Raw genomic sequence first — 23,747 nt, forward strand, 5'->3', positions numbered from 1 at the left:
AAAGAGAAGAACACATTAATTCAGTGACATCTGAAAAAATAATAATAAGGGACAATAAGAACAATAAAAAGGCTGAAATGTAATTCATTCTGCCCTGCATTTGTCCTATAAAACTTTGATACGTCAAACTGTATTTGTATAAGCGGTGGTTTATCAAGAATACTAAACTATCAGTCTTGGTTTATCAAGAAACAAGATGTAAACAGCCAGCATTCCATGCAGGAAATCATCATGTGCACCCGCAGCAATTCCTCAACTGGTAAATTTAGGTTCAATATTTATTGCCAATTTCCCATGCATGTAAAAAGGAGAGGTGAGTAGCAAGAAACATGTATAACTAATTTCTGAGCAGTTCATGTTTGAGCACTTAGACAAAATTACAAACTATTTGATGGAAATTTGAATCAAGTATGATAAAATAACTATCTATCATGTTCGTTCTCAATGTCTGGACAGGAACATTTTATAGAATCTAATGTCAGCAAAGATCTTTCCATACGTGCAAATAACTATGGATGTGAATTGACAAGACTACTCATGCAGACACATTAATTAAAGAAAAGTGATAGGTTGAATCATCTTTATTTTAATTTCCATGTAACCTCTAAATGGGTAAACGGAGCAGCAGAGAGCTGGTCTATTACTATTGTTTCTGGCGAATCTCAAGACAAAATACAGACAAACATATTCAAGTAAAATAAGGTCAAATCATTTGAGATATGATGAATGTGAAATGAATTCCTTTGAACTAAACTAATAAATTACTCAAGATATTATTTTTTTAAGCAGTTTAAGAAATTACTTACAGTATGGTTTACAGTATGGTTTATCTCGTTTATAAACTTTTTTCCATGCATGATAACTACCCATTTAAATACTTACCTCAATTAGATAGTAACTAAATTTAAATTAGTAGAAAACTGAAAATAATAGAAAGTATTAAAAATAAAATAATAATACATAGAGAAAGGGTATTCAAATCTACAGAAAAGTATCAGAATTGAGAGAACAAGGATCTCTACGGTCGGCCAAATAGTCAGGAGAAAAGCTTAACATTAGCATTATTATTCCCAAGTAGGAAAGTTAAAACAATACATATCATGAAAAAAAAAACGTACCGTCATGGGTTAGATCCTCAAACAAAGACATGATGTCGGTCTTCAAATGGCTTTTCTCCACTGTAGAGGCGAACTTTCCTAGGTTAGACGCAGCCGACCTTCTCACCATAGGCATGTCATCTTGACACAACTGACCATAGATAGACCTTAGTTCTGCCTTCAATGGCTCTGGAGCACTTGGATAGGCAATATGGAACAGCCCGCATGAGGAAACTCGAGCTGTAAACCACTCACCAGCTGCTAGCCTCTGGCAAGAGAATATATAAAACGAAAACATTAGTGAGAGTTGACAGATAAGTCTTTGTTTCTCGACTAATCAACTGAATTAAATTTGATATGTACCGTAATGCAATCTCCGACATTGAAAAGCAAAATATTTGGTACCATAATCAAAAGACAGGAACAGCAAAAGATGTAAATAACAGTTGAGAAACGCTCAATATGCTTAAAGCTATTTCCCAAACCAGTGTGCAAGCTATGTGTCAATCTGAAAGTTTAGTTAACTTTTCAAGTACAAGAAGATTGATGCCAAGGACAAAAAGGAGGCACAGGTATTTAGGAAGTCATCCAAGAAGAGGACCACAAAAGGATCGATGTGTAAGAACAAAAATAAATAAATAAATAAAGTCAGAAGATGGTGCTAGCATGTGACACTTCCTTTCGCCAAATGAATAATACACGAAGCTCTCAACTTATTTTGCCAACTTTTTCTAAAATGAAAATCAGCTAAATTACATGATGATGTGTTAAGTTACATGGAATTTCAACATTAATTAAGCTAGTTTCTCCACTTTTCTTCTCTTGAAGAAAGTAAAACAAGAGCAGAAAGAACAAAAAAAGCACGTTTCAAGCAACTTGTGTCTTCAATATCACATTTGCCCGAAGAAACCACAAATGAACTTGTGACTGCCAAGAAAAAGATAGACTATGTCACAATTCCATAGAACATAAGCCCCTGTTATCAGGAGTTAAGGTCTTCCATTGTTACCTTTACTAAAGGGGTGAACCGGTCTACAATATCACTCTCCTTCATCTGTCCTCCAATTTGACATAATGATCCAACAGCCTTGTCCCTAACACAAGTTTCTTCAACGGCGCATAACGTCTCTAAAGGCTGAAGCAATACATGAGCATGTTCCACCCCTCCAACATATGGAATGAATACGCCCAACTGTTCAGCCATTGCAAGAAGCACCTCGTCATCGTCGTCATTGTTTTCACTAAGAAAGGGAATCAACTCTTTCCTTGTTCTTTCTTCGCCAAGTGCCCGTGCAATAGTAGGAAGCTTGCGGATGGAGTTTAATCGCAGCTGTATGTCATCATTTTTCAACTCATCTATAAGAATTGCGATTGGAAAGAGGGGTTCATCAACCATAGCCATCAGAATAACTTGAACCTGAGAAATTTAAAATTTAAAAAAAAAAACAAGAGAAGCAAGTAAGTTCCAAAATATTCTGAGTGCAATGTTATGATGCATATAACTGAAAGTCCTCAGCAATACATATCAAGGTTACAGAAAGTGCTAGACGGCCTAGGCGATTTTCCTTTTTTATTTTTTACTTACAAATGACTGACATAAATGACAATATCATAGAAAGCGCTGGACAAACCGGGTGCCAGACTAGAGCCTAGCGCCTAGATGCCTAGGCAGATTTCTTTATTTGTTTAAGTGGTGGTGGAGGAGGTTCTCTGAAAGTCGGAGGAGGTAGAGTTGTTCATAGTTAGTGGAGGAGGCTGAAGGAGGTTGGAGGACACTGAGGCTGCAACGGAGGAAATTGCAACCAAGTCCTAAGCAGTGCAGTCCGTGTAAGCATCCCAATGCACCCCTCAGTGCTCTCAAGGCCTACGCGGGTGACCAAGGTACAGCCTAAGGTCCACTTTTTAAAACATTGAATTATATATCCAACAAACAGTTTTGGGTATAATGATGTTAAAAACAAAATTCTTTTACTATGCTGAACTCGAAATTGCAACGCACCTCAATTCTCAAACCCCACTAAATCCGCTAGACTTTGCTCTTCTACGACTGCTTCATCTAACTTAAGTTTGCTTGATTCAGACTGCCTTTTTAATCAAATAATTCCCATCCCTTCAAAGAAATGCATTATTCTTCAACCGTTGTTAACTTAGATTTGCATAGGCACTCAGCTGACCTTACAATCAAAAACGTTAACATTCTTCGCATCTAACTAACAACAAGTGGTCATCCAAGCAATCCCTCTACCAGCAGAATTCTCATGCAATCAAGTTGTTCGCTGCTGAACTGTTATAATAACCATAGTTATACCTTAGGAGTGGAAAAATGACCACACAATTTCACAGAAATTGTGATCCATCAAGACCAATTTTGACAAAATCAGGTCATTATGGCATCAGAGTTCGATATAACGACCATAACTCAAATCACAAGCAAACAAGCGATCATTTTTGAGTGAATGAAAAGAGAATAAGATAACGTTCTTACATTTTCATTCGGGAAGAGATTTCAAGAGCCGGGTTGGCTTAAAAACCCTAGATTCCCTTTAATTTTCATAACCTAGAGAAATTATTCCAGATTCTATTGCGCTGAATATCAAATCTAGATCCAGGAAATAATCTCTAAAACCTAGGTTTTTCTGATTATGTTTCGAATTACAAAAGTAATTAAAGATCTTACGGCTCCGTTATCTCGTCGGAGGACGGCGACGGCGGATCTCGCGACTCCGGTGGTTCTTCTTTAGAGAGAGAGAGGAGAGCGGGGGCGAGAGAGATCTGGAATCGTTGGTATTTTGGGGGCTTTTTGGGCCGAGCCTTCAATTTTTTTCTCTGGTCCGGGGAGGGAGAGAGCAAGGGTGAGTGCTTGACATTTGATTTGGGGACTTGATGTGCTTCTTTGATTTGGGCCGGCCCAGCTATGAAATGAAATACTATAATAATAAACTAAAAAATATTCATTTGCTCTTGGCTCCAATTTTTTGAAGGACAAATTTTTGAAAACACCCAATTTTCAAATTTATATAGCAAAATCGATCTTTTCTGGAAAAAAATTAGCAAAACCGACCCTCTTCAGATGAAAAGGGTTGGTTTTACAGAGGAAGTGTTTTTCGAACTGCACGGGACTAGCAGTCCCGTGCATTTCAAAACTATCTGCTAAGTGCATTTCGAAAAGAAAACGAAATGCACGGGGCTGTTAGTCCCGTGCAATTCAAAAAAATTCTTCCGCAGCAAAACCGACCCTTTTCATCTGAAAAGGGTTGGTTTTGCTGATTTTTTTTTCAAAAAGAGTTGATTTTGCTATATAAATTTGAAAAATGGGTGTTTTCAAAAAATTGTCCTTTTTGGATTAATAAGCTACAAGTCCAAAGTTTAATAAATCAGTAGAATCCAAGTAAAGTCATGCTTCAAGGGGGCATAGGCGCATAGCAGTCACACCAAGTGAAGGGCGGAGACATTTATTTTGTGACCTCTCTTTACTCGGTATATGATTTCTATTCATTTGCTTTGAAGTCTGACTGAACCTCGTTTATCACTTAACAACAGCTATGGATACATATCCGGAACTGCTGTTTCAAAAAAAAAAAAAAATTTACCAAATAATAAAGAAAGATAAATCTGAGAGTACTTTTTTTTATATCTCATAATGGAATTTGTGGCATAGGAAAATACATAGTTAACGATCCTTTGCAAGTAATTAATTTCTTTCGTTAGATCCTCATATAAAGGACTCTCGCTAAATCCTTAAGTTGAAATTAACTTCTTCAGCAGTTCTCAAAATCATCACTGTTTATTATTCATGGAAGATGTTTATGATTCAGGATTTTTTTGAGTTGCGACCCTTGTTAAATTCTTAAGGTTCCAACTTCAGTTACTATTTCTATGTGAACAATTTGAAGAGTTCCTAATGTTGGTATTGTTTGTTTAGGTACCAAAAATATTTCTATATGGACAATTTGAAGAGTTCTTTATGTGCATATTATTTGTTTAGATACCGCCATTCGGATGATACAGTAGTAATAATTTGGAGGATACAATTGTAAAAATAATAATTCAAATTTATAATAACGAAGTAATGCGGAAACAAAGCTCTTGTAAACTTTAGTGGATAGGAACTCGTTCTTCATCAAAAATTTAGTCCATTTTTCAGAGTTTCGGAGAGTCTTGGTTAATAACAACAACATTTTATGAAACACAAATTCATTTTTCAGATTTCAACATTAGTAACAGGTAATTTGAGAAATGTCTTTTTAAGTTGAAAACCAAACTGATCCGCTTCCTCATTGCACAATTAAGGTATGACTTATTCTTAGCAAAAAGTGAACAACACTTTTCACCACTTCTCTACATCTAATTTTTAACTAGCATCTATATGCGTCACGCATTTCTCTTTTCAGTGCGTCTCTGCAATCAATAGATCAAACTCAGGACGTTCAATGTAGTTAGTTTTTCGATCCGACAACGACTCTCTTTGAGCATTCACAGCACAGAGCTCAGAAGGTAGATCACAACTTTAAGTTTTGATTTAACTTTTTTTGATAAATGTGAAGAATCACATAAACGGTTGAATTTGATGGCAAAGGCTCATTCATGCTTTCTTCCTTCATTCTCTTTGTCAAGGTTGCTACCGTCGTTTTTGTACAACGATTATGTAGTTTTTCATGGAATTATACATGACTGATTTCCTTTAAAAAAATAGTTGTACACGGATGATTATGTGGTCGTATGAGATTAATTAACTGACTACCAATGCACTTTGTAAATGCATTGGAATTATTCATGGATGCAGTGTAATTAGAGCGAGGTACTTTATGAGTAATTATACTCCTATTTTGTTCTTTTATGTTAAATTTGTGGTCAAGCTTCGTGTTTTCCTACACATTCCTGATTTACTTATTATTTTTTTGGTTGCTTTGATATACATTTTAATTAGGAACATTGCCAAATATCATTACAAATGATTCTTACTTTTTCCACCATACAAGCGTTTGACACAAGCCGTGCATCTAATGGTGTTGTAACAATCACACGAAATAAATGAAAGAAAGATTATTATTTGAAAAATTCCCAAAGGACCCAAAATATGGGACCAACCTGGGGGGACATGTGAGGTGTCCCCCTCCTATTGCATAATGAGATGGTCATCGTTAATGATGATCAACTCATTATGCAATAGGAGGGGGACACATCATCTGTCCTCTCTGTTGGTCCCATATTTTGGGGTCCCTGTAGCAAAGCTCCTGTTAAAGACCAACTAAGCTAAAAAAGAAAGACAAGACCAACTAAGCTATTATACCAAGTAAATTGATGACTGGTTACTGTTTAGATAAGTTTCACACTTGCCTAACAATCTAGGTTACAACTTCAATTACTAATCTCTCTGAACTGTTGAAGCCAGTCATTGGCCACTACAATATACATATATGACTGGCCACTACAATATACATATACATATACATACACCTCTCTCGTTATATTCCCCAGCACCAAAAAAAATCGAAAAAAGAAACACAAGGAGTAGAGGGATTTTTGTTTCCTCCCTCATGTTCTCATTTCCCCCCAGAGAGACAGAATTCAGCATATGGATGTTACATTAAACAGCTCACAGACCACTGGTTGTGAATATATGCAAACAGAGCCAGAACATTAAAAACAAAAACAAAAAAATCTGGGTTCCCCATCACCCTGAGGCTTTACTCTTTTGGTTCAGAGTCCTCTTTCTTCTCTTTATCTTGTTTCAAGTATTCTTCCTCGATCGTCTCCTTGAGAATGGAAAGTCTCTGGATGACCATTGGATCACTCATTTGCCGAACTTCCATTATATCAGATTCCTCCTTGTTCATTTGGTACGCTTCCAGCATGATCTTGATCCATTTGTGCAGCTCCTTCGGCGTCCTGTCTCAGAAATGCAGCATAAGGGAGAAAGTCTCCTATTTCGGCACATGAAAGTAAGAGAATTTATGATCACGCCGAACCTATGACCATATCATAAGTAGATGAATTTGACCATCTTCAATAGATTTCATAGGTGGTTCACGATTGAATTATAATTTTCATGATATATGATAAAATGTTATTTAATTCCCATATCTATGGAGAAATATATTTGTGATTTTTCTGTATTTTTTGTATATGATCATCTGTGTTTATGTACCCAACACTTGTACTGGTATCCATACACCAAGCTAGTGAGGATACTTCGAGATAAATATGGACATTTGACGTAATACCAGTAGATTAGCAGCCCCTAACAAAGAGAGAAATAAAACTACCACCTTTCTGGATGTAAGCTAGCTCTTTGATTGTAGAAAAAAATCAAGTAGCCTCCAAAGGGCAGAATCAAAATTCATCAACTAGCTACAGAAAAACATTCTGAAAACCACATTAACTCTAGTAATTGGATCTCAAGATAGAGAGCAAAAAAAATTAGAAAGAAAAAGTATCCCTACAATTGCAGGCGTCTTTCAAATGAGATTAAATACAGATTTAGATAAGTAAACTCACACTAGTCTCCAAAATTCAAAATATTCTGCCGTCGCCACTTATCAGGCCCCCGCCCCCTCCCCCTCATTTTTCCCATTTGAGTCTAAATGAGGAAATATTCTTCTCAGTTCCTATCCTTATGGATCAGTTATTGCCGATATATTAAGGTCGTATTTACTTATACTTTTATAAAGCAGCGATAAAGAGCTTGAAATATTCTTTGAAAAAAGGGAAATCTCGGTCTCTAATGATTTTTATGCCTATTTGGGGTTTTATTTAGATATGCAATTAACTCCTTAAACAGCTGGACCCGCTTAGTTGATTCCAAAGCAGTCAAATCCTATGAGGTAAAGGAAAGAGATACCAAGCATTAAAATAATGGGAATTTATACAGCGTGAATTCACAGGAATTTGAAAAACAAGAGAACTTACGTGTACAACGCATCAACGTCCTTGACCTCATGCTCGTCTCCTGGAGAGAAAGCAGTAGCTAGAGCTGAAAACCTCTCCTCTGGGTCTGTAATGTTCAACAAGTGTTTGAGTAGCTTTATCTCAGGTGGTGCTATGCTTTTAAGGCTTTTATTTGTGGCTTTATATATATGATACATGATGTCTTTGACCTGCAGAAATCTCAGAATAAACATCTTAAGTGTTGGTACAAGAAATATCAAGCAGAATTCAGCAGATAATCAATGAAGAAAGCATAACCATGGGATGATTATCTTTTTTATTCTACACATGCGTGCACATATTTTATTAAGGTCTAGGCAGTACCTCATTCTTCATTGATGTAGACTCTTTTGCTGCTACCCAAGCTCTATTTATCAGAAGAATCAAGGATGAATCTAGTTCCTTTGCTTTAGCTAGGCGCTTTATCTTTTCACATGCAGCATCAAGTGAAGAAGAGTTCAGAATATCATCAAATTTTGACTGAGCAACATCCAGAGTGTCCAACTGCTCCAATGCATTGTCATAAGCACGAACTGCCGACAAGCATTTAGCTCCAAGTCTAGCCATTGCTATTCAAGAAGAAAATGTTTTAAAACTCATTCAAAAACAAATATGTGAATGCATATATTAGTATTTTCAAGCTGACATATACAACATTCAGAATGCACTAGTTAAAATGGTTCATTTTCTGATGTTTTGCTTGCTTTCATCCAGTAAACCAGGCAGAGATGCAGAGTTTAAAAAAAATGTTAGCATGAGTCATAGACATTGCACTATTAATGTGAATAGAACCAAGTACGAGGTTATTGAATCTGTAGCAACAAATTGTTGAAGTATTGGTAAAACTCTGAAAAAATCAAATAGTATTCACCATCTTTATCCTCAAGTTGATCATAAGCGTCTGCCAATACGTTGAGGTGGCGGAAAAATTCTGCAGTGAAGTCCTTGCGTCGTCTTGCAACAACAGCATTTAAATCTGTAGGGTTGTCTTGAATTTCTTGGAGAAGGTTTGTATGTTTCTCTATCTCATCATCTATCTGCGATTTCACACCATTATTAAAATTAGAATTTTCAATAAAGAATAATATAGGGAATGGTTTTTGATAGAAACAGTCTAGCATTAGCACGCATTAACTTCAATTAAAAGGGCAATACATTCTGAGATCATTGCTCAACACATCTCTATACAATCTCAAGTGAAAAATTCATGACTTCCCCACTAAAAGAAGTACACAAAGTTAGGAAGAAAATACCTTTACACAAAGTTAGGAAGAAAATACATTCACACAGAGTTAGGAAGAAAATACCTTCTTAACTTTCCTAGCAAGCATGACTAATTTCTGCTTCAGAGCTTGGTCTGTCTCATTATCTGCACGAGCCTGACATCTATTGAAAAAGCTCTCTTTGTATTTTTTCCATTCATCCCTGAACACCAAGAGCTTCCTCCAATCTTTTGTTTCGGGTTTCTCATGCATGAAGAATCCAATCATCTTATCACAAAATTGGGTCATCGTATACCCTTTTGCAACCTCGACCTCATTTTGTTCATCCACATTGGAAATAACGGCGCCATTCGCTGCAGAATCTACAACGATGTCATCAAATAGTGAGATAGAATGTAAGTGATGAAGATAGAGACACTCAGTATTGTGTAATTTTAAAATCTAATAGTAACAATAGTGTAATTAGAACATAAAGCCAGCACATAAGAAAGGATATCATGTTAGATCTAATAAAAACTTGAGATCTAAAACCATAAAGCCATGATTAATTCGAAGAGATTAACAATAATCAAAAGAGCGGAAGCTTATACCTGAATCCATAGATGAAACCTGAGATGGGTTTTGGATCTTCTAACCTTAGGGTTTCTCTATAGCCGAATTTCTCTCTAGATGGGGGTGAAGAGACTTAGAGAATGTAACCCTAGATTAGGGACTTCTCTATAGCCGAATTTCTCTCTAGATGGGGGTGAAGAGACTTAGAGAATGTAACCCTAGATTAGGGACCATAACCCCTTATTTATAGATGTTGTAAATTTATAATTTGGCCCCTCAACAAATCACAATTACAACCTGGTATCTGCACATATAACTCCATGATTTATTTAAATACCCATTAACCCAAATTAATTGATCACTTTAGTGGGTTATCCTGAAAGATAGCAATACACATTGATTAATCATATGTGCCCACAAATAGATTTATTAGATTAAATCCAACAATCTCCCATTTGGGCACTATATGATTCCTTAAATTGTGTATACCCTTATGAGCTCAAAAAATTGCTATTACTGAAAAGGTATTTCCGAACAATCTCGTCCATTGACTATATCAATATAGGATCAAAGCGGCCTTCGTCACATTTATCGTGACTCGACCCATCAATGGTCACATATACCAATACAATCAAACGACATAGATCAATCATGGATGTGCAGCATGAAAATTACATGCAATGTGATCAGTACATGTCTATTTTCAACTGGTCCTCCTTAGTGAGGTCAAAACCAAACATAATGTAACAGAGTGTCTTAACTGAATACTTTATTCTGATCAGACAATACAACCAAACATAAAGCACCACAAATACAAACTCCCACTAAAACATAATATCCTCAAATAATACCACACCCATATGAGCAGTATGCTCATGAAAGACCTTAGGTGGCAATCCCTTAGTAAGAGGATCAGCTATCATGGAGTTTGTCCCAATGTGCTCTATGGATATCTGTCCACTCTGTACCCTTTCTTTCACAACCAGGAACTTAATGTCAATATGTTTTGACTTAGTTGAGCTCCTGTTGTTATTGGAATACATTACTGCAGATTTATTGTCACAATATAACCTTAGTGGTCTTTCAACATTTTCCAAAATGCGCAGTCCCGTGACAAAATTTCGCAGCCATATTCCCTGATTGGATGCCTCATAGCAAGCTACAAATTCTGCTGCCATAGTGGAGGAAGCTACGAGTGTCTGTTTAACACTTTTTCATGATATAGCTCCTCCTGCTAACATATAAATGTAGCCTGATATAGACTTTCTGCTATCTTGACATCCAGCAAAATCAGAGTCCGAATACCTAATGACCTCTAACTGTTCTGATTTTCTGTATGTGAGCATGTAATCTTTTATTTTCTGAAGATACCTCATAACCCTTTTGACTGCTATCCAATGATCCATACCAGGGTTGCTTAAGTATCTGCCTAACATCCCAACAATGTACGCAATATCCGGACGCATACATACCTGAGCATACATTAGACTTCCTACAGCCGAAGCATAAGGAATCTTCTGCATTTCCTGAATTTCAAGGTTACCTTTAGGGCACTGATTGAGACTAAATTTGTCTCCTTTAGCCACATGGGTGTCTCTTGGTCTGCAGTCTTGCATGCCAAACCTTTTAAATACCTTATCGATATAGCTCTTTTGTGATAATCCAAGAATACCCCAAGAACGATCTCGATGTATCTGGATCCCTAATATAAAAGAGGCGTCCCCAAGATCTTTCATCTCAAAATTCTTTGATAGAAATCTCTTGGTTTCGTGCAACATGCCTATATCATTAGTGGCAAGCAATATGTCATCGACATACAGAACCAGAAAAATATACTTACTCCCACTGAACTTGTGATATACACAGTCATCAACAATGTTCATCTCAAAACCGAACGAGATAATTATTTGTTGAAACTTATGATACCATTGACGAGGAGCTTGCTTGAGTCCATAGATAGATTTCCTTAATTTGCAGACCATATTCTTTGGGTCTCCTGACACAAAGTTTTCTGGTTGCACCATATAAATCATCTCATCAATGTCGCCATTGAGAAATGCAGTCTTAACATCCATCTGATGTAACTCAAGATCATAATGAGCAACAAGTGCCATGATTGTTCTGAAAGAGTCTTTCGATAAAACCGGAGAGAAAGTCTTTGTATAGTCAATGCCTTCCTTTTGAGTATAGCCTTTAGCCACAAGACGTGCCTTATACCTCTCAACATTACCGTTTGCATCCCGCTTGGTTTTAAAAATCCATTTACAACCAATTGGTTTTGCACCTTCTGGTAACGGGACAAGTTCTCAAACTTTATTGTCTTGCATAGACTTGTACTCTTCATTCATAGCATCAATCCACTGTTGAGAGTTAAAACTTTTCATGGCCTGAAGGAAATTGATTGGATCATCTTCCAACATTCCATTACTTTCCTCATGTTCTTGGAGAAATACAATATAATCATCCGGAATAGCATTTCTCTTTTCTCTCGTGGATCTCCTTAATGGCACTGGTTCTTGAGGTTGTTGAGTTTGTTCTTCTGGAACAGGGAGTTGTTCAACATTATCATCTTGAGGTTCCGGATTTACTTCTTGAGCAACAACAGGTATAGGAACCTGAATATTGTCAAAAGTAACTGTATGGATTGGATCTGAAGCCAATTCCTCCTCAAAACTAATGTCTCTAACCTTATTTCTCCCCCCAAACTCAACATCCTCAAAGAATGTTGCTGTTCCCGTCTCAAAAATATTCCTTATAGTGGGATCATAAAACTTAAAGCCCCAGAGCGTTCAGAGTACCCAATAAAGTAGTTGCTAACTGTTTTGGAGTCCAATTTCTTTTCATTTGGCCTATAAGACCTTGCCTCAGCTGGACATCCCCAAATATGTAAGTTCTTTAAACTGGGCTTTCGACCAGTCCAAAGCTCATAAGGTGTTTTAGCAACTGCTTTACTTAGTACTCTGTTCAGAATGTAAGCTGCTGTCTTAAGTGTTTCTCCCCAGAGTGACTCTAGTAAAGAAGAATGAGCAATCATACTTCTTACCATATCCTTAAGAGTCATGTTTCGTCTTTCAGCTACACCATTCATGCTAGGTGAACCTGGCATAGTGTACTGTGGGACGATACCGCATTTCTCTAGGTATCTAGCAAATGGTCCTGGACGTTGTTCACCTGAACCATCATATCTACCGTTGTACTCACCACCACGATCAGATATAACAGTTTTAATTCTTCTGTTGAGTTGATTCTCAACTTCAGCTTTATAGGCTTTGAACATGTCCAGAGACTCAGATTTTTCATGAATAAGATATAGGTGCCCATAACGTGAGTAATCGTCTATGAATGATATAAAATATTGTTGACCATTCCAGGATTCCGTAGGGAATGGCCCACAAATATCCGTATGTATCAATTCTAAGACATCCGAAGATCTGTTGGCACCTAATCTTTTCACTTTGGTCTGTTTTCCCTTGATACATTCAACACATACGTCGAAGTCCGAAAAATCAAGGGAATCCAAAATGCCATCAGACACAAGACGCTCAACTCTACCTTTTGAGATATGACCTAAGCGCTTATGCCATAATGTCGCTGAATTTTTCTTATTTAATTTACGCTTAGTACCACGTGATTCCACATGCAAGGATTCATTATAAAAAGCAATTGTACCAAGCAAATATAGGTTGTCATAAGTACTCAAGTAACTGGTTCCCACAGCATTTGAATTAAAAGATAAACTGAATTAACTGTTTCCAAATGAACAAGAATAACCTGATTTGTCCAATACAGAAACAGAAATTAAATTCCGTCTAAAAGACGGTACTACAAAAGTATCTTTCAAATCCAAATATGAACCAGTTCCTAACAACAACCTAAAGTGCCCAATTGCTTCCACATCTACCGATTGTCCGTCGCCCACAAAGATGTGTCCTTTTAACATCACTTGGCTTCGGTAGCTCAGGCAACCCTGCATAGAAACACTTATGTGAGTAGTAGCACCAGAGTCTAACCACCAAGTGTTTCTAGGTACTAAAGCTAAATTAACCTCAGAACAGACCAAAGTAAGGAACGTACCCTTATTAGCACGACAGGCGTGATATTTTGTACAATCCTTCTTTACGTGTCCAGGTTTGTTACAGAAGAAACAATCATGATTATCCTTATGTTGTTTCTTCTGAACTGGACCCTTAGCAGCTTCATTATCATTCTTCCTTTTCTTGCCCTTATCCTTAGAGGCATAGGCCAAATGAGCACTTTCCGTCTTATCTTGCTTCAACCTGTCTTCCTCTTGCACACAGTATGAAATGAGATCATTTAGAGTCCATTTCTTCTTTTGGCAGTTATAACTGACCTTAAACTGATTGAATTGTGCAGGAAGAGACAGCAGAACCAGATGCACTAATAACTCATCACAAAGATCGAGTTTAAGTACCTTAAGCTTTGAAACAATATGAGATATTTCCATAATGTACTCCCTGATATTTTCTTTGCCCTTATACTTCATTGAAATCAAGCGAGCTAAGAACGTGCTTATTTCTACCTTATCGTTTTTCGCAAAACGCTTCTCAATTTCGGCAAAGAAATCTTTAGCCTTAGTACTCCCTTCGGATTCTATGCCCCTGAAGGCTTCCGGAACGCCGCGCTTAATGATCATAAGACTCATGCGATTTGAACGCTCCCACTTCTCATGCTCCTTCTTTGCATCAGGAGTGCTATCCGCATTGAGAGGTTGGGGTTGTTCAGTTCTTAATGCATAGTTAAGATCCATGCAGCCAAGAACAATTAATATGTTCTCTTTCCAAACCTTGAAGTTTGTCCCATTTAGCATGGGAATTGAGTTGATGTTAGCAGAAATTGTTACAGCAGATATATTAGCTGAAATAAAACAAAAAATGCTCACATCAATAATCATAATTAGTTAGTAATCAATAAAATTCAAATAATGACAAATCTCATCCAAGATATCTGGCACAACATTAATATCAAGTCTTTGGACAGTAATATTAACTTGTAAGTGATACCTTGTTGCAATGATCAAACATTGACAATAACTCATGTCAAATAATGAAACTATCTTTGGATCGATTCATTATTCACATGTAAACCTTATAATTGTCACACGCTTATCATCGCAGATGTGTATACAGTCTAAATAAATATTAACCTTCCTTTGGGCCGATTAAATATTTACACGAAAGCATACACACAAACATCTCACATTCCTCATGAACAATCTATACAAGAGAGGTTACTTTGACAACTTCTTGTTTCAATTAATCAATTGGAGTGAGAGACAACCTTAATACCTTAGTGTCATAATATTTGAATTAAATAATTGATTAAAAACCAAATTAGATTTAAATTAAAAGTTTTAATTTAAATCAACTGAATTTCCAAAAAAAAAAACTTAATTTGGGTCTCATAGCTTAATCAGGGCACATAACTTAATTAAATAAATTAAGTATACCAAGGTGGACCCATGAAAAGCCGAGGCTTAACCATAGTGAACACGAAGTTCGCTTGACTTCGAACGCGAGGTTCGACTGTATTGAGTACGAGACTCACTTAAGTACGAACGCGAGGTTCGTTTGAAAAAAGAACGCGAGGTTCAACTTGAGAACGAACGCGAGGTTCGTTTGAAAAAATGAACGCGAGGTTCAACTTGAGATACGAACGCGAGGTTCGACTAAAAAACGAACGCGAGGTTCGACTGAAATACGAACGTGAGGTTCGACTGAAATGCGAACGCGAGGTTCGACTGAAAACGAACGCGAGGTTCGACTGAAATACGAACGCGAGGTTTGACTGAAATACGAACGCGAGGTTCGACTGAAAACGAACGCGAGGTTCGACTGAAATACGAACGCGAGGTTCGACTTGAATTGAGCGCGAGGCTCACCTTAGAACTGAGCGCGAGACTCACCTTAGAACGAACGCGAAGTTCGTTTAAATTGAGCTCGAGGCTCACCTTAGAACGAACGCGAGGTTCGTTTGATTTGAGCGCGATGCTCACTTGAGAACTGAACGTGAAGTTCGGTTAAATTTGAGCGTGAAGCTCACCTGAGAACGAACGCGAAGTTCGTTTGAGGTAACCACCTCCTTAATTTTCGCCACGAACCCTTAGGGTTTCAAACCGAAACCGCCGCCGACCAAACCCAAAATTCCTTGATTTTTATTTTCAAAAAACCAGATCCATAATTGGAAAATTTTGTGATCCAGATCCAAGAAAAAATCAAAGAAAAAAAATCCAAAATGTTACGGTTCATCGACGATTTTTTTAGTTACTGTTCATCCAAAAAACGGTATTGTTCATCTGAAAAAATTTTCAACAGCCATTACTGTTCATCCGAACGTTACTGTTCATCCGAGAACAGATCTTAATCCAAAAAACCAGAGATTTAAGATCAAAAACCCAATTTTAAAACCTTAAATCCCTAAGAATTAATCAAAGATGGCTCTGATACTACTTGTTAGATCTAATAAAAACTTGAGATCTAAAACCATAAAGCCATGATTAATTCGAAGAGATTAACAATAATCAAAAGAGCGGAAGCTTATACCTGAATCCATAGATGAAACCTGATATGGGTTTTGGATCTTCTAACCTTAGGGTTTCTCTATAGCCGAATTTCTCTCTAGATGGGGGTGAAGAGACTTAGAGAATGTAACCCTAGATTAGGGATCATAACCCATTATTTATAGATGTTGTAAATTTGTAATTTGGCCCCTCAACAAATCACAATTACAATATGACATTTGCACATATAACCCCATGATTTATTTAAATACCCATTAACCCAAATTAATTGATCACTTTAGTGGGTTTAAATACCCATTAACCCAAATTAATTGATCACTTTAGTGGGTTATCCTGAAAGATAGCAATACACATTGATTAATCATTTAATTGATCACTTTAGTGGGTTATCCTGAAAGATAGCAATACACATTGATTAATCATATGTTCCCACAAATAGATTTATTAGATTAAATCCAACATATCAATCATGACACCTATATACGAAGTTTATGAAATATCGAGCAAATGAATCCCACAACCATTTCAATGATGAATGGGTAACAAACCGTGATGACTACCATAACCAAACGGTTAGATTTATGGATCTATTTCCGCTACTTATTATCCAGATGAAGAGTACCTAAATTCTTTGTTATCTCCTCTTTTACACACAATCAAAGGCAAAACACAAAGATTGCTAGCACAATAACCCATAAAAGAAAAAACCCAGGAACTAGATTTCTTACTTGGCCTACAGAATGAATGAAAACGAGAGGTTTGGTCCCTCCTCTTTCTGCAGCTCGGAGTGAGGATTGAACAGCATTTTGGGACTGCAAGAGCTGGGGATTGAGGGGTTAAGCTGAGAATAGCAACAGAAGAAAGAGATTCTCTATCAGAAAACAAGGATTTTGGTGCGGGATTTATGGAGGGTTTAAGGCTCAGCATGATGATGCTTGTGCTCAGAGTCAAGAGAGGAGGAGGAGGAGAGGAGGAGGGGAGAGGAGGTGATGAGGTCGACTAATGGGCTGAGTTGGGCTTAAATAAGGTGCCCAGCGTGCTTTGCTTTTCTTCGGAATTGGGCTTATGGGCATGGCCCATCAACAAGGGCGCAGTTTATTTGCGGCCCTTTATTAGAAAGAGAGAGCTTGGGTCTGAAAATAGTATTAAACAGAGAGTTTGGGTTCTACAAGAAAGTAAAGACAATTATTATACAGAGCAAGCGATGGACCAGAACGTCCAACAATTAGAATCATGAAATAATAAGAGCAATTAATCGTTTTAAAGATCGATGACCACTAATATTCATTTCAAAATTTTTGCAAGTGTTGGTATATTTAGGGGCTGTTTGGTTCGCTAAAAAAATTGGAAATGGGAAGAAAAGAAAATGTTTTCTTAAATATTGGTCAATTTCTTGTGTTTGGTTCACTTTTTAAAAGTAAAAAGGAAATGAGAGGAGATGAGTTGTCACCATATTATTGGATTATGTGAGTGATTTTTAAATAAAACTTATTGGAGATTCTTTTCTTGTGTTTGGTTGGCTAAAAAAATAAGGAAAAGACTTAAAAGGAAAAGACTTAAAAGGAAAAGACTTTCCTTGTTTAGATTTTTTTCTTGTGTTTGGTTCATTCTTAAAACTAAGAAAAGAAATGAGATGAGATGAGTTGTCATTATATTATTAGATGATGTGACTCACACTTAAGGAAACTCATTTCCTAGTTTTTTTTGAGGAAATGGGTGGAGAAGAAATAGAGATGAGAGGAGATGAGTTGTTAATTTTTTATTGGATGATGTGAGTGATTTTTAAAGATGAGATGAGATGAGATGATGTGACCTTGACGATGTGACACATTTCTTGTGTTTGATTTATTTTTAAAGGTAATAAATGAGATGAGATGAGTTGAGTTGGAGGATAAAAATAATATTTTATTGGATGTTGTGGGTGGTTTTTAGGAATGGAAATGGAATCTAATAATATTTTATTACATTTCCATGTACCTTTTCCTTTTCTTGGTTTTTAGGAAACCAACCAAACAGCTTATAGTAGCGTCGCTATTGGGAATTTAACAATTATATTTTAATACATAAAATTTTATACTGGATCAAGCACGCATCGCGTGCAAAGAGTATTAAAAGAAAGTACCGGACTAAGACCATCTCCAACCACCCTCTAAATCTCCAAAATCTCCAAATTTGGAGAGTAGAACCTCTCCAACCACTCTCCAAATTTGGAGATCTCCAAATTTGACCCTCCAAATTTGGAGGGTGGGGATAAATTTTGGAGGGTCTCTCCATAACCCTATTCATGATTTTTTATTTACAATTTTGTCATTTTTAACTATTTGATTTCTTAAAATTTACCATTTTGCCATCCTTCTTAGTAATTTAAATTAGATGTTTAATTTCAAATAAATATAGTTAAAAAATTATTAATCTAATATTTGAAATCATTATATATTTGGAAAGGGCTCGTTGAGATCTTTAAAATGAAACTAAGATTAATTTATTTTAGTATTATTATAAAATTATTAATTTTTAAATTAAATAAATAAGTATCAGATATGAAATTTTAAATATGGGGATCTATTTAACTCGCTCCATAAAAAAATACAAGCATAAATTACAATATTTAAATTATATTCCTTCGTTGCCGTGCTTCTGCCATAAATGTTCAATTAGTGCGTTTCGAAGCATAAAATGAGCTTCCCTATCTTGTATCTTCCTATGTCGATCAAGGAATCGTTGGAATCGTTCGGCATCATCAATATCTATCTCTTCAGGTTTTGAAATTTCGTCATGAACAATAATCTCTGGTTCTGCATCGCGTTCATCCTCCACAGTCATGTTATGTAGTATAATACAAGCAGTCATTATGTCGGCGTTCATCCTCCACAGTCATGTTATGTAGTATAATACAAGCAGTCATTATGTCGTGTAGTCTCCGCTTATTTTATGATATGTTGTATTGCAGTATTAATATTGGGTTCATTTTAAAGCTCTCATCGACACCTTTATAATGTTATAAATTTTTTTTCCCAAATAAATTATTAACGTAAACTATATCCAACATTCTTTAATTTATATGGCTTTTTTGAAAGAAAAACATTTGGAGAGTGTGGTGTTGGAGCAACCCTCCAAATTTCACCCTCCAAATTGGAATATTCCTAGAATATTCCAATTTGGAGGGCCAAATTTGGAGGGTATGGTTGGAGATGCTCTAAGGGGCGGAGCTCGGGCTGCTTCCTGATATCTAATTATTGGTATATATGGCACGTTGTTATATATGGAATGTATATATTATATTTAAGAGTGATTATATTTTGTAGGAAAGAATCTTGGAGTGATTATATTTTGATAGGAAAGAATCTTGGAGATTGGATTACGTTAGGATTGTTACCTAACTTAATTTCCTAGCCATGTAAACCTCTTGTATATTTATATCCCTAAGGATGAATAACAATGACACGGATTTCATCTGCCAATATTTACATGGTATCAGAGCCCATCGGCTAGGGCTCACGGACGGTACTGCCATGGTGAACGGCGACAATATGGCTTCGTCGGAGACACCGCCGGCAAAAATTGATCTTACTTCACCATATTTCTTGGGACCCCAGGATCGTCCCGGTGATTTTATTACTCCGGTTCGTCTCAACGGTGACAATTATGATGATTGGTCTAGCTCTGTTCGTCTTGCTCTCCGGGCACGGCGCAAATTTGGATTCGTGAATGGCACTATAAAAGCTCCTGAGTCACCTTGTACGGAGGAGGATTGGCTGACTATCCATTCCATGCTTGTGTCATGGATCATGAATACTATTACTCCTGAGGTAAAACTTACCCTCTCCAAATATGATGATGCGAAACTGCTTTGGGAAGATTTGAAGGAACGGTTTTCGGTAGTTGATGGGCCACGTATTCATCAACTAAAAACTGATATTGCTCGGTGTGAGCAATCCAAGACCATGCCGGTCGCTACGTATTTTGGGCGGCTTAAGGTTTTATGGGATGAACTCAATAATTATGAACCAATTATTGGTTGTAAGTGCGGTAAGTGTACTTGCAACCTGGGTGCTTTGCATGAACAACGTCGGGAAGCGGAACGATTTCACCAGTTCTTAATGGGGTTGTGTTCTGATCACTATGGGAATCTTCGTTCCAACTTACTTTCTCAAGTCCCGCTTCCTACACTCAACCGTGCTTTTCACCAGATTTCTCAGGAGGAGCGCGTTCGTGGTATTACTCAATCCAAAGATGAGCGGCAGGATGTGGTGGGATTTGCTGTACGTATGGAAGGTCGAGGACGGGGTCGCACGACCAAGGTTGATAAGTCCAGTTTGATGTGCTCTCATTGTAAGCATCCAGGTCACGATGTTATGAATTGTTTCCAGTTGCTTGGTTATCCTGAGTGGTGGGGTGACCGACCACGTACTGAAAGAAAAGGGGCTGGTCGTGGAAAGTTGGCATCCTCGGGTGTTGGTGGTGGTAAGGAGATTGTTCGGGCGAATGCAGCTATCATGGAAAACGGTCCTGGTACGACCGTTGGACAGACCAGCGCTGGACCGACTGGCGGGTCGGTGTCGGCTTCGGTACCTCTGCCCGGTTTTTCTGCTGAGCAATGGCGTGCTCTTGTGGCGGCTTTTGGTAATCCACAATCCTCTACTGAACGCATGAATGGTGAGTTTGATACTACTTCTTGGATTATTGATACCGGCGCATCAAATCATGTAACCGGTAATCTTGCTTCTCTCACTAATGTTCAAGCCATAACCGCATGCCCCGTTGGTCTACCCGATGGTCAGAAAGTGGTTGCCACTAAGGAGGGGAATATACAACTGTCTGATCAGATTTGTCTCAGACATGTTCTTTATGTTCCCAAATTAAATTGCAATTTGATTTCAGTCTCGCAACTTAATGATGATATGAAATGCTTTGTTCAATTTGCTTCTAACATGTGTGCTATTCAGGACCTTCACTCGAGGAAGCTGATTGGAATGGGTGAAAGACAGGATGGACTCTACTACTTCAGGCAGATATCAACGGTGCAAACAGTTATGGTGAACAATGTGACCTCTTCTGTGGACCTCTGGCATAAACGTTTGGGACATCCATCCGAGAATGTCGTTAAGTTGATTCCTCCTGTGAGTAATACTACGGAACACTTATCTAAACCATGTGAAACTTGTCATCGTGCTAAACATTCTAGAGATCCTTTTCCTTTTAAGTAATAATAAATCCTCTCGGATATTTGAGTTGATTCATTGCGATTTGTGGGGGGCCTATAACACTCCTTCTTCCTGTGGTGCAAAATATTTTTTGACTATTGTGGATGATTTTTCCCGTGCTGTGTGGGTATATTTGTTGGTTGATAAAAAGGAGGTGTTCAAGATGTTTATGTCTTTTGTTGCCATGGTTGATAGGCAATTCTCTCAAACGATTAAAATGGTGCGTAGTGATAATGGTACAGAATTTAACTGTTTAAAAGATTATTTTCTTGCCAATGGTGTTTTGTTTCAAACATCTTGTGTGGGAACACCTCAACAAAATGGACGCGTTGAGCGTAAACACCGTCATATTTTGAATGTGGCCCGCGCCCTGAGATTTCAAGGTCACTTACCTGTATCTTTTTGGGGGGAATGTATTTTAACAACCGCTCATCTCATCAATAGAACTCCTTCCAGTATACTTCAAAATCATACGCCATATGAGGTTCTATTTGGAACTATGCCTTGTTATAATGAACTGCGGGTGTTTGGATGTTTGTGCTTTGCTCATAACCAACGGGAAAAAGGGGATAAATTTGCAAGTCGTAGTAGAAAATGCATTTTTGTGGGCTATCCATTTGGCAAAAAAGGATGGCGATTGTTTGACCTTGACAATCAAGAATATTTCGTTTCTCGGGACGTTAAATTCTATGAGAATATGTTCCCTTTTGCCGATCTCACTGCTCCTTCGGATGATCCAGCCTCTGCCGAGTTTCCTTCTTTCTTTGACGGGGGTGTAGATTTTTTGGATTACTTGGGCACATCCAAGGAGCCACATCGGATACTCATCGTGTCGATAGCACGCATGCACAGCCGCAGGAGGATACATCTACTCGTGCTACCTCCAGTTCCGGCAAACAGGCAGGATCCGATGAACAGACAGTTACCGATGAGCAGGCCTTAGGTCGAGGCAGGCGTGAGAAGTTTCCCTCCGTTAAGTTACGTGATTATGTTACGCATACAGTTCTTAAAAAGAGTCCATCTCCTATTTCACCCACGCCACAGCTTTCCTCAGGTACTCCTTTTCCTATAGCACACTATGTTAACTGTGACAAATTTTCTCAGCGCCACCGAGATTTTCTTGCAGCAGTTACTGCAGGTTGTGAGCCAAAATCTTTTAAGGAAGCTATACAAGATGCAGGTTGGCGTCATGCTATGCACTCTGAGATCCGAGCTCTTGAGGATAATGCTACTTGGACCATGGAACCTCTTCCCCCCGGGAAAAGTGCATTGGGTTGTCGTTGGGTGTACAAAATAAAGTACCACTCTGATGGGAGCATTGAACGTCTCAAGGCTCGTTTGGTGGTTTTTGGCAATCATCAAGTTGAGGGTCTCGATTACAACGAGACATTCGCACCTGTCGCTAAGATGGTGACCGTTCGTGCTTTCTTAGCCGTTGCAGCATCAAAGAATTGGGAGCTGCATCAGATGGATGTCCATAATGCCTTTTTACATGGTGATCTTGATGAGGAAGTTTATATGAAACCTCCTCCCGGCTTTGTGACATCGGATCCTACTTTGGTATGTCGTCTTCGTAAGTCCTTATATGGCTTAAAACAGGCACCTCGCTGTTGGTTTGCCAAACTGGTTGCTGCACTAAAGGGATATGGATTTCTCCAATCCTATGCTGATTATTCTTTATTTACTCGTTCTCGGGGTGATATCCAGTTAAATGTTTTGGTTTACGTTGATGATTTGATTATTTCCGGAAATAATTCTGTGGCGATCCAACATTTTAAACAGTATCTGGGTGATTGCTTCCATATGAAGGACCTTGGTGTTTTAAAATATTTTCTTGGTATCGAGGTGGCACGTAGTTCTTCCGGTTTGTTTCTTAGCCAGCGGAAGTATACTCTGGATATTATTTCTGAAACTGGTCTTCTTGGTGCTCGACCAGCTTCCTTTCCTCTCGAGCAGAATCACTCGCTTGCTTGTTCGAAAGGAGCGCTGCTTGAGGACCCTGAACCTTATCGGCGTCTTCTAGGGCGTCTTATTTATTTAGCTGTCACTCGACCTGACCTAGCATATTCTGTACATGTTCTCTCTCAGTTTCTGCAGGCCCCACGTCAAGATCATTGGGATGCGGCATTACGTGTTGTGCGTTATTTGAAAGGTACTCCAGGCCAGGGCATACTTCTTCGCACAGATAGTGATTTATCTCTCAAAG

At 37.8% G+C, this 23,747-nt stretch overlaps 2 protein-coding genes and 1 pseudogene across 3 annotated transcripts; 1 reads left to right on the top strand and 2 right to left on the bottom strand.

Annotated features, from left to right (window-relative positions):
- The window catches only part of LOC109827923, a 13,318-nt pseudogene extending 9,378 nt beyond the window's left edge, over positions 1–3,940 (bottom strand).
- Positions 3,941–6,393: 2,453 nt separating this feature from the next.
- Positions 6,394–17,323, bottom strand: LOC109827926 (uncharacterized protein At4g37920, chloroplastic). 2 transcript variants are annotated; one of them, XM_020394949.1, is made up of 6 exons: positions 17,066–17,323; positions 9,332–9,609; positions 8,896–9,061; positions 8,349–8,593; positions 8,007–8,194; positions 6,394–6,986 (listed from the first exon to the last, which is right to left on the bottom strand). In XM_020394949.1, exons 1-6 carry the CDS (start codon positions 17,262–17,264, stop codon positions 6,785–6,787), a joined length of 1,278 nt encoding a protein of 425 aa, XP_020250538.1. In that variant the 5' UTR covers positions 17,265–17,323; the 3' UTR covers positions 6,394–6,784. The 2 variants fall into 2 exon arrangements, with proteins under 2 accessions (XP_020250538.1, XP_020250539.1); XM_020394950.1 differs by having other exon boundaries at positions 6,793–7,021.
- A 3,358-nt stretch (positions 17,324–20,681) lies between these two features.
- Positions 20,682–21,428, top strand: LOC109827919. The gene is made up of 2 exons (XM_020394940.1): positions 20,682–20,993; positions 21,284–21,428. Exons 1-2 carry the CDS (start codon positions 20,693–20,695, stop codon positions 21,316–21,318), a joined length of 336 nt encoding a protein of 111 aa, XP_020250529.1. The 5' UTR covers positions 20,682–20,692; the 3' UTR covers positions 21,319–21,428.
- The last annotated feature ends 2,319 nt before the right edge of the window (positions 21,429–23,747 follow it).

Source organism: Asparagus officinalis, unplaced genomic scaffold (genome assembly GCF_001876935.1).
Source record: "Asparagus officinalis unplaced genomic scaffold, Aspof.V1 AsparagusV1_Un553, whole genome shotgun sequence".
NCBI lineage: Eukaryota > Viridiplantae > Streptophyta > Magnoliopsida > Asparagales > Asparagaceae > Asparagus > Asparagus officinalis.

What these genes read in the sequence shown, in the direction of transcription:
- LOC109827926 (XM_020394949.1), bottom strand. Translation starts at nt 17,264, where the DNA reads ATGCTGAGCCTTAAACCCTCCATAAATCCCGCACCAAAATCCTTGTTT. An exon ending in TCATTCATTCTGTAGGCCAA is followed by an intron (nt 9,610 to 17,065) that starts GTAAGAAATCTA and finishes ACATCGTTGTAG; the next exon opens with ATTCTGCAGCGAATGGCGCC. An exon ending in GACGTTGATGCGTTGTACAC is followed by an intron (nt 6,987 to 8,006) that starts GTAAGTTCTCTT and finishes TTTCTGAGACAG; the next exon opens with GACGCCGAAGGAGCTGCACA.
- LOC109827919 (XM_020394940.1), top strand. Translation starts at nt 20,693, where the DNA reads ATGAATTGTTTCCAGTTGCTTGGTTATCCTGAGTGGTGGGGTGACCGA. An exon ending in CTCTACTGAACGCATGAATG is followed by an intron (nt 20,994 to 21,283) that starts GTGAGTTTGATA and finishes TGTGCTATTCAG; the next exon opens with GACCTTCACTCGAGGAAGCT.